Raw genomic sequence first — 11,134 nt, 5'->3', positions numbered from 1 at the left:
ACCACTTCTTCCAGGAGCTTTTTGGGGAAACATGGAAACCTTGTGGCCAGGAGGAGGAGTCTGGACCACCTGAGTTTTATTCCAGGGTCTGTGACTGACCTGCAGTGTGACTTCAGGGAAGCCACTTCATCTCCTTAAGGCCGCCCTCCTACTCTCCGTCTTATTTACACTGTTAGCACCTCAGGGCAGGGACCCATGTGTGTACACAGCAGCTAGGTGCTACTGTAACAGATAAGTAAGGGTGGGGGGGGGGAAGAGGAAAAAACACAACTGAAGAGACTCCAGAGTTAAATAAATTCTTTACTTTCAAATATAGTGCCAGACTTCAACTGAACAGTAGACTATATGGAAGATGCTTAAGACAGTAATTCACAAGATCCTGAGGATTACTAGCCAGCACTGCGAACCCAGATGTTTATCTTACTGGAGTTAACCCTTGTTTTAAGGTTCCAATAGGTAGACTCAGATTTAAACTGATCCAGCATCTATTCCCCTTTTGTGTGTCTCATCCCTTTTTTAAGCAAGGAAAACCACTTAAGATCCACCCAGAAGCATGGCATGTTAACGCTCCTCTTAAATACCTAGATCATACTTAATGCATATTTATCTGAGACATGGCCATGAAATCTTTGGATAAGTTCTGAATCCAAATAAACTAGAGTCTCTCCAACAAGACCGAGGGCCTACAACTTACTGAAATAATTTAACACCTCTACAAGAAGCACACAGAGCTATCACATAACTAAAGGCTGTACACTTCATCTGACGCATCGCTGTTATTGCTAACACTTCCATAGGCCCATTCATTCCTCCTCCACTACCCGTTGATGCGGTAATTCATGTGGATTTCTGGTTTGATGTCACAGACAAACATCAGCAGGTTATTCAGCACTTTCTCCCTGTTCTTCTGGAAGTTGTCCTGGATTGTGCTCATCTTCATCTGGGTCTCCTTCTCAATTTCCGTGGAGCAGCTGCCATGAGACCCAAGAGCCTAACAGACAAGAGGGAGAGAGAAGCACACTTTAGAGTTCCTTGGCAGCCCTACAAAAGGAGCTCAATGCATGAGCTGCCACTCTAGGTGGTTACAGCCTCTGGTGTATGAACTCGCGGTGAATGGACTGCCCTGGGAGCCACGAGACCTGGGGTCCCTTCCCAACAAGTCACTTCATTTCTCTGTGCCTCCGCTTCCCCCTCCCATCCTTAGCCTGTCTCGCGTACTTAGATTAAGCTTTAGGGAGCCAGGATGGACTCGCTCTAGGCATTTGCACAAGACGACCCTGATTCTAGGCACTATTCTAATAAAATAAATTCAAATGAAAAAATGCCACAGACGTTTACAAACAACGTACAGTAATTCCTCATTGAACGCGTTTTCGTGCTAAGTGAAAAGGTGCTATGCGGGGTCCATTTTCCCATTAAAAATAATGGAAAAGGTAGGGGTTGCGTTTCAGGTGGTGGTGGCAAAGTCCATTTTTTGTTGGTGCTGGGTCGTCAACGTCAGCATTAGATATCTCGCAACACAAGTCACTGCGGTTTGTTAACACACAAAGATAAACACGTGAGAGCGCGGAGGAGCGCTGTGACCACGTGTATTCATCCGCTCACAAGTATTACCACTGTTTTCACCAACTTATGCCGCCACACGAAGTAGTCTGCCACTTGATTATTTTCATGTTATTCCAGGGAAGGTCGTGATATTCGAAAAACATTCCCTAAAACTAAAATTGTTCTACCGCAAAAACGTATTGAGCGGGCACGTGTTAAACAAGTAATTCCTGTAATGCAAGACATAAAGCCCTTCCCCAAAGCCAATTTATTTCTCCTTCTCTTGGAAGTTTTTCAAAATATCCCAAGTCTGATACTAAGCAGCCCTGTATTTATACCTTACACACACTTGCAGTTACCTCTGTGCAAAATATGACCGGTTAGAAGTTATTTGAAAACATGTAACTCCCTGATTGTTAGTATCCACGTGTGATGTAAGTAAGTGATGGGTATTACGAGATGCTGGAATAATTACTCAAGTGTTTTGAAAACAGACAGGTCAGGGAGTTGCTAAATGGGTCTGCACTACACAAATTAACATGTTTTCCCTACCTGGGAGGGATTTGCAAAGCAGTTTAAAATACAGAAAATGGATTTATAGACTGCGTAAACCCAGGGGTCTCAAACACTGATGGACCTATTGTCCATTAATTGATCCAGCTCTTTTTTATTCTTATTAAATTCCTGGCCTTCACAACCCCCTCTGCCAAGGAGATCCACAGGTTGACTGCGTGGTGTGAAGAAATTCTTCCACTTGTTTGGGTCACCCCAGTTCTTGTGATAAGGAAAAGTTACTTACTTGCTCCCATATCTACTTTCTCCATACCAGACATGATTTTATAGACCTCTATCATATCCCCCCGTCTTCTCTTTTCTAAGCAGAAAAGTCCCCATCTCATTCATCTTTCCTCATCTGGCAGCTATTCCATATCCCTAATCATTTTTGTTGTCCTTTTCTGAACTTTTTCCAATGCCGGGATATTTTTAGTAAGATGATGCTCCCACATCTGCACACAGTATTCAAGATGTGAGTGTTCTATGGATTTATATAGAGCAGTGGTTCTCAAACATTTTGGCTCGTAGCCCAAGTAGCTCAACTCAGATCTTTCTGCAGCCCACCAGCCCGATAACAAAACGGGTATAGGAGGGGTGGGAGTGCAGGGTCTGGCTGGGAGGTTGGGTGCAGCGGTGGGCGGAGCTGTCAGAGTATAGAGGTGCAGGATCTGGGCATGAGGGAAATGGGGGACACATAAGAATGGCCGTACTGGGTCAGACCAAAGGTCCATCTAGCCCAGTAGCCTGTCTGCCAACAGTGGCCAGCATCAGGTGCCCCAGAGGGGGTGGACCAAAGACAACGATCAAGCGATTTGTCTCATGCCATCCCTCTCCAGCCTCTGACAAACAGAGGCCAGGGACACCATTTCCCCTGGCTAATAGCCTTTTTTGGACCTAACCTCCATGAAATTATCTAGCTTCTCTTTAAACTCTATTATAGTCCTAGCCTTCGCAGCCTCCTCTGGCAAGGAGTTCCACAGGTTGACTATGCGCTGTGTGAAGAAGAACTTTCTTTTATTCGTTTTAAACCTGTTACCCATACACATACTTGGCTTTGTGCCCCCTCCCCGCTGCTGCTCCCAGGCACTACCTCCCGCTGCTCCCTTTGGCCGCGATTCCATCCCATGGACACAACAGGGAAAGCCTCCAGACTTCCCGGCACTGCTGTTCCCTGGAATGGCAGCGTGCAGAGCCGCTTGTTCCCTGTGAACTGGGTCTGGTCTGCGAGGCTCAGCGCCCCTGCCCACAAAACACACAGCGGAAAGTCGGCGCTGGTGCTCCAGCCATACAGGAGAGAGGCTGCAGGCTCCCCGCTGCAGCGGGTGGAGGGGAGGGGCCAGAATCTCAGGCCACGGCCCTCCTGCCAGACAGCCATGGACCACTAGGGGACTGCGCCCCGCACTTTGAGAACCACTGAGATAGAGGCAATACAATATTCTCGGTCTTATCCTCCATCCCTTTTTTAATGATTCCTAACATTCCGTTTGCTTTTTTGACTGTCTTAAAATTAATCTGCCATTTTGTTTCCCAGGCACCTAGTTTTGTAAGATCCTCTTGAAGCTCTTCAGTCTGCTCTGGACTTCACTATCTCGAACAGTTTAGTACCATCTGCAAATTTTGCCTCCTCACTGTTTACCCCTTTCTCCAGACCATTTATGAATACGTTGAATACGACTGGTCCCATTATGGACCCCTGCAGGACACCACTAGTTATAGGAATGTCTACCGGTAACCAGCTAACTGCCTGCCCAGTAAATTACCTCTTTCCAGTCAGAAAACTGACTATTTATTCCTGCCTTTGTTTCCTATCTTAACGACTTGTCAGTCGATGAGAGAATCTTCATTCTTATTCCTTGACAGCTTACTTTGCTTAAGAGCCTTTGGTGAGGGACCTTGTCAAAGGCTTTCTGGAAATTTAAGTACACTATATTCAACGTGCTTGTTGAACCCCACAAAGAATCCTAGCAAATTGGAGAGACATGATTTCCCTACATACAGCGCCCTTTGTCAGTGTTATCCTGTATGACCAGGACCGCAGTAGCACTGGTCAGGGTATGAGCGTGTTCATATGAACTGCTTTACTGGGAAGGTGGACATTCCAGCTTCCAAGATGCAACAACATTTTTCGATGCCTTGGTGATATTAGCGGAAAGGAGCCAGGGCATCAAGCTGCATGATAAAGCAGAGAGAAGCAATTAAGGGAAACTGCAGGACAGTGTTCTGTGTGGAATGTGCTGCCAAGATGAGCAGCAGCCAGACAGGATTTCTCAGAGATCTAACAGCATCGCCTCATGCAGATCTTAGTGCACATAACACTGTACGAGCTGGGCAGCTGATTGGCTGGCAGCAAATTATTCAACACAAACTAACAGCTTCTTCCTTGGCTTTAAACTCCTTCTCCCTCTGTAGGCGGTACTGCTCGATCTCTTCCTGGGCTTCTTCTTTCGCCTGCTTCAGCCTCCGGTTCTTTCCTGTTTCCAAAGAAAGAGCCTTATTAAGTAACCATTTATGCCAAACAGCCAGGGCAGATGTAACAGTGACAGCACTTTCCCCTAGGCTGACACCCAGGATAACAGCTGTAGATTTGCAATTATAGCAAGGCATGAAGAGACTGCAGGAGGTCAACTTCAGAAAGCAATATACCCTCTTCGACCTCCCTCTGCCTTCCAAGTTTGTACAGATAACTGGCATTTCCATATCACCCAGGAAGAGTCTGAAAAGCGCTTCCTGCCAAGCGTGCCACTGATCCATTACGATGCTCGCCAACTGGTAAGCGCTGATAACGAATAAACAGCCACCCAACCCAGCAGATGTTGCTGGGAAACATGCCGCAGCTGGCTCTGCCTACAGAAAGTACAGAACTCACTGCTGAGCACCGTGAATCTGCACAGCAGAAAGGTCAAGTTACCCTAGCTTTGCAGGAAGAGTGTTAGCTGTTACATGAACATTTCCCCTTCGAGATGTCTAGAATTAAACTGAACTAAAGCAATCCACTTCCCACTCAACAGAGGAAGAAGCTGAAGCTACTAGGCCAGACACTGTGGTTAAAACCAGTCTTGAAAAAATGTGACACCTTGAATTCTCAGGATCGGGACGACGGATGAATTCCTGGCTCCATTTATTTCAATGGCAAAACACTCATTGACTTTGATGGAACCAGGATCTCACATCTGGGGGGTGGGCGTGTCTTTAAGATGAATTAAGTGGCCGGCGTAATACATACAGAGTTCCTTTCATTAATCCTACCACCTAGAGCCAGACAGAGCCTCCCCCAGTTATGGCTAGTGTTTGGCCAATAAAACTGGTTCAGTCCCCCATTGATGGGATTCCTAACAGCTAGCAACACCTGGACCCTGCTTGGTGGCCCCATCTTCCATGTTAATCTTTAGATGGTAGAACAGCTGTCTGAGGAACCTGAAGCCTTTCAATGCCTCTCCAGCTGCTGGAATGGAGAAGTGTCACCCCACCCTTCTTTCCCGTACACCGACCCAGGATGCAACCTGCTCAAGGGCCTGCCCAAGCCTGCAGTGACCTCTCACTGAAGCCAAGGGCCACCATAAGCCTCCACCTTCCACTTGGAGCACAAACTGCTTTTTTTGGACCTTGCCCTCCAACACACACGTGCATGATTGTGCACCTTACTATTAAAAGACACACAGGACACACCATGGCACACACCTCTCTCAAGTGACAGATCAAGCCCGATCTACATGAGGATGTAAGAGTTTAAACCGTTAACCGATAAACATCAGTTTATCGGTTCCCGTTACCAGGGGTGGGGAACCTCAGACTCGGTGGCCAGACGCAGCCCTTGGCTTGCCTGGATCTGGCCATTGAGGCTCAGCGCCCATCCCCCGCAGCATTAGGGAGACCATACTGTTGCTCTAGTCCGTCTCCCCCCCCCCCCCCCACACACACACACACACAGCCCAACAGTTGGGCTGGAGCACACAAAATCTGCTAGCCTGAGGGGAATGTGGGGAAGAGTTTCTCCTCAGTTGGGGGCCACATCAGGTGAGGGTGAAGCCTGTCACTGATTTTTCTGTAGGTCAGCAGCCCCCAACCCAAAAATGATTCTCCGTTCCTGGTGTTAACATTTAAACTCTGGGTAGGGAGGCCGGGTGGGCAGCCGGTGGTAGCCGGGCACCCCCCAGGGCCATTTTAAGCGATGGAATTTCCATCGGTTACAGTTAATATTTTTTTACATCCTTGATCTACACTTTCAGCTACATCTCTCAGAGGCATGTAAGATCCTTGCCTGCGTGACAGGTGTACTAGGGATGTTAAAATTAGATTGACTAATTGAATAGTCGATGGAATTTCCATCGACTATTTGATTAGTTAATAAGGGCGCTTCCACTTTGAAATGTAGCAAGAGCCCACCCAGCAGTTTCAAAGATTGAAACACCACATGGAGCTAGCCCCACTGGCCCCAGGCTCCATTGACCTGGAGGGAACCCACTTTTAAGCCAGCTTCCCCCAGCACACCTTCCTCTTTCTCTCCCACCACTGCTGCCTCTTTCTGATAGAGGCAGGAACTGAGGGTGGGGAAGGGGGAAGCAACTAGTTGCTTCTATCCCGAAGTTGTACTGATCTAACAGAAACCCACCGTGAACATATTAGCGGGGCTTGACAAACTGCGGCGAAATCTACTCGCCAGCCCCGCACTGCGCGTGCGCAAGACCCGCACCACGCACACCACCAGTGAATGGGGCAATTGTCTGAAATCTATTTGCCGCAGGCGAATAGATTCACTGATTTGTTGAGCCCTGAATACTAGGGATGTGAATGGTTAACCCTCTCAGTTACACATGGCCCCTGACCCACCCCCACCCCGCTGTTGTGTGCTGTATCAGAGGCAGCAGTGTGGGAAAGCCAGCTCCCTGCAGTGTTGTACATGAACAGAAACCCTTATTTCACCCTGCTTAATGCACTGCTGGAAGATACAGATACTAGTATGGTGTGCCGCCCAGCCCAGGTATTGCTATCTGTTAGGAATCCCATCAACTGGGGACTGGACCAGTTTTATTGGCCAAATACCGGGCCATAATAGGTGGGGGCTCTGTTTATCTGCCTCTAGGTGATAGGGTTAATGAAAGGAACACTGTATATTATGCCAACCACTTAGGTCATCTTAGTGTGGTGTAAGGCTCTACCCAGAATAGGAAAAAAATAGACCCTCCTGAGCTTGGACTGCTCTAGCACCCTGCCCCTGGTTTTAGGTTCTTCTCAGCAGCTTTGTGAGGGAGTTGTCAGTTTCACCAGGGGTAAAGGGGCCTGAAAAACAACAACATAACTGACCACTCTTAATTCATCCTGCCATTGCTTGAGGAAGCCAGTAGCATCAGCAGCGATATTGGGGCCACCTTTCTTAAGGCTCATCAATGCTGCACTTACAGACTGGTCATATTTGGAAGATTTTTTCAAACACAGGAATCACTTTTTTTTGTTAATGAAAACTTAAAAGCACCTGCAGCAACCGACAGCTTAGATACCCCCGCCATGGAAGTTTTTGCCACTGAACAGCTGACTTTTTTACTACAGCACAAAAAAAGGGGGATGTAAATATCTATAAAACAATTAACTGGTTAAGCAATTAAAATTATATCATTTAATTTAACCGGTTAACCATTAGCGGGCTGGCAAAGGGATGTGGTCCCGCTGGATCTGTCAGGCAGGGGTCCCACATGCCAGGCATGGTGGGGTCCACCACAAGCCAGCCAGCACAGCCAGGCCAGACCCTGAATAATGCCTGCCTGGTGCCTGACAGACACAGCTCCGCCCGACGCGGCTGGGGTCCAGCCGACAAGCCTGACGCAGCTGAGGCTGTTCCAGCTTGGTGCAGATGACTGTCCACTGGAGTTTGGACATGGTTCAATTAACCAACTACCCAGTAAGCACTCTGGTAAGCCTAATGCTCACCGGGTAACCAATTAACCTTCTACATCCCTACAAATAACCAGCTAGTTTGCACTATTATTCCTGAGGTCATACTGTTTATTATTCACAAACATACGGGAGAGCAGTTTGTCTGTGAAAATGGTCACAAATCCCTAAAGTTATGTGTGTTGTACCAAATGATTATTTGTCCAACCAGCTACATGAGGAAGAGTTTAGTTGTCAACTGCTAGTCTCCTGCTTAAAGAGTCAAAGTTATCCAATCAGAAACAATACCATATGATTTGGGTGACAAATCACCTCAAGAACAGCAAAAGGCTTGCAAGCAACATCAGCTGAAACCTGTATGGCAAACATGCACAGATACCCTTGCACAAATCAAAATCAGGTCCATGAGTTGAGAACATCAGGTAATTAGCAATTGCTGCAGAGGCTCTCCCCATATCTTTGTCTCCCCAGCCTAGTCCTGCTTCATCCCTGGGTGGAGCCTCCTTCTCTCCCCACCCCCTTTGAAAAATTCATGGTCCATGGCCTGTCCATGACTGTACTATATACACCCCCGACTAAATCTCGGGTGCTCCAGAGGTGCCATGGGTGCTTTGGGGCAGGGGCCGGCGATGATGGGTGTAGGAGGAAGAAAAAGCCTGAGGCAAGGGCCTAGTGCTTAAACCAAAGTAAGCAAGAGTTACACTCGGAGTAACAGGGGGGCCGTGTCAAAAGCAAATGTTTGCCTGCAAGTCAGCATCTCTCTGCACTAAAACTACTAGCACTGATTAACGCACATAAGATATGTAAATACATTCCATCAGCACATTACATGGACACCCAGCTGAGTACATGATAAAATAGTTTGAAACATTAAGAGTGAAAGCAGAACAAGGGGCAGTGAATGCTTTGGAAGAAAGCACAAGGGGAGATACCAAACATGTCACTAATGCATAAGATGATAGGCTCGGTGTTTATTATAGATTGTCCATTTTTGTTTATAAATGTTGGGGTACCTCAATTAACTTTTTGGCCAGCCTAGGGGCCAATAGTGAACTCCATATTATCAACTGAGCTGAGTCCATTATCCCAGGTAAAAATACATAGGGGCACAGAGGCCATCTGGCTGCCGATGACTATTAACATTCTTTGTTTGACAATAAACCTGACTCAGGTGCCTTCATATTTTCTCTGAGTCCGTGGTCTTTGGGGGCTCTCATGAGGTCTATTACACTAGCTGCCTGCACAGCACTGGCATGATATACTGAGGGAGCCTACGAAAACACACTCAGCCTAACGTTTATCATCATTGACAGAGCAGAAGATCTGTCAGGACGCCACAGCAGTGAATCCAGTGAGCGGATGACACTGGTGCTGTGTGGCAGGGGGCAGCCCAGGGGCACGCTGCCAGGGGAGCCACTGATGCTGGGGGGAAGGGGAGAAGAGCAGCATGTGGGCAGAGACTGCTGGAGGGGTCCGAGGTGGGAGGAAGGCGGCAGTGGCCTGAGACTGACACAGCAGTGACTGGCACATCCGAGCCAGGCGCTGCCCAAACTGCTTGGAGGACCCTGGGGTCCGTCGCGCCAGCCACTGCAGAAGCCGCAGGCGCCACGAGCTGGGCGACAGGCACAGCCCTGCTGCAGCAACACTCCGCTTGGGGAGACGCAGGGAGATTGTCAGGCCCAAGCTCCGACTCCAGAGGGAACCAGAGTGTCCCGCGTTCCCCCCTCGCCGCGCCACGAACCCGGGCACCGGGGCCGCTGCCACGGACAGGGCCTGGCTGAACGGGGCTATTGAGAGAACCAGGCAGCGCCCCGGGCCTCCGCTGCCCCCAGCTGCAGGGCCCCGCCCTGGGCCGAGTCGCTCGGGCTGCGGCAGGGGCCGGGGGGGGGGGGCAGCCCAGGGGTCGGGGGGGGGCAGGCCCCGGGCCCGAGCGAGCGGCCCGCGGGAACCCGCCGCACTCAGCAAACGGTGCCACGTCCAGGAGCCTCCCGCCCCCCGGCCCGGCCCGCTCCGCTCCGCTTCCCCCCCGGGCCACTCACGCTTGCGGGCCTCGGCCACCTTCTCGGCCGCGCGCTTCTCGGCCTGCAGCAGCTGCTGGATGCCCTGCGACTGGCTGGCCATGGCGCGAGCTGCGGCGGGGCCGGGTGCGGGGGCCGCTCGGCAGCTGGCTCCAGCGCGTCACGTGGGCCGGCCCCGCTCACGTGATCCCGTCAGCTGACCGCCAGTGGCGGAGGGGCGGGGTCGCGCGTTCGCTCCCCACCCCCCGCGGGCCCGCGGGTGCCCAATCGCTGCAGAGGCCCGCCCCTCCCCCTCCCCCTCCCCCGGATCTCTCCGCCCCTCCCCCTCCCCCTGCCCCTCCTCCCCCTCCCGCAGAGATCTGCCCATTCCTCCTCCCGGCCCCGCTCCATCCCTGGGGGGGACCTCCCCCTCCTGCTGCCCCCTCCCCCACCCGGCCCCGCTCCGTCCCTGGGGGGGGACCTCCCCCTCCTGCTGCCCCCTCCCCCACCCGGCCCCGCTCCATCCCTGGGGGGGGACCTCCCCCTCCTGCTGCCCCCTCCCCCACCAGGCCCTCCTCCATCCCTTTGGGGAGCCCCCTTCTCTCCTCCGTCCCGCCCCTGGCAAAGCCCTGCTCCATGCCTGGTGGGGAGCCCCTTCCCTGCCAGGCCCTGCTTGCTCAGGCCAGGCTTGCAGGGTTGCTGCTACCCCTGCTGCACTCCCCTCCCTGCACGTGGGTCTGGGAGAGTCGCTGCCTGTGTGGGGAGCATCCTGGGGTACAGCGAACCCTGGGCACTGTGGCATTTCTGCACCCCGGCTGATGCTGCAGGGTGGCCTCCCCTCCCAGCAGCCGGATGCTGCCCCATCATAGTACCAGGAGACTCCCCCGCAACAGTGTGAGCATGGATACCTCTTCCTGGGACCCACTGGGAATCACGCTGTCCCAAAGGCCCATGCCCCTAAGCCCTAAACTCCAAATGGGAATGTATGAGCATCTCCGAACATGTGGGTCTGAGCTTTTCAATGTGTCCTGAGGGAATTAAATACCCCAGTCTCTTTGGAAAACACTTGATTCCCTTAGTACCCCTTTGCAAATACCAGAACTGGACTTCACTGTAGAGCTGTTCAAAACCAATATGCTTCTCTTTCCTTG

At 50.9% G+C, this 11,134-nt stretch overlaps 1 protein-coding gene across 1 annotated transcript; it reads right to left on the bottom strand.

Moving 5' to 3' along the window:
- Positions 1-282: 282 nt before the first annotated feature.
- On the bottom strand, positions 283-10,194 carry ATP6V1G1 (ATPase H+ transporting V1 subunit G1). The gene is made up of 3 exons (XM_075905234.1): positions 10,026-10,194; positions 4,471-4,571; positions 283-991 (listed from the first exon to the last, which is right to left on the bottom strand). The coding sequence occupies exons 1-3, from the start codon at positions 10,105-10,107 to the stop codon at positions 818-820; spliced, it is 357 nt and encodes a 118-aa protein (XP_075761349.1). The 5' UTR covers positions 10,108-10,194; the 3' UTR covers positions 283-817.
- Between the last annotated feature and the right edge of the window lie 940 nt (positions 10,195-11,134).

Source organism: Pelodiscus sinensis, chromosome 22 (genome assembly GCF_049634645.1).
Source record: "Pelodiscus sinensis isolate JC-2024 chromosome 22, ASM4963464v1, whole genome shotgun sequence".
Classification (NCBI taxonomy): domain Eukaryota; kingdom Metazoa; phylum Chordata; order Testudines; family Trionychidae; genus Pelodiscus; species Pelodiscus sinensis.
The sequence above is the reverse complement of the archived record's forward strand: the minus strand, read 5'-3'. Positions and strand labels throughout refer to the sequence as shown.

Bases quoted from the DNA above. Each gene is read 5' to 3' on its own strand.
- ATP6V1G1 (XM_075905234.1), bottom strand. From the start codon at position 10,107: ATGGCCAGCCAGTCGCAGGGCATCCAGCAGCTGCTGCAGGCCGAGAAG. The intron at 4,572-10,025 runs GTGAGTGGCCCG...CTTTGGAAACAG, and splicing joins GGTGGCCGAGGCCCGCAAGC to GAAAGAACCGGAGGCTGAAG. The intron at 992-4,470 runs GTTAGTTTGTGT...CTTGTCTGTTAG, and splicing joins TTAAAGCCAAGGAAGAAGCT to GCTCTTGGGTCTCATGGCAG.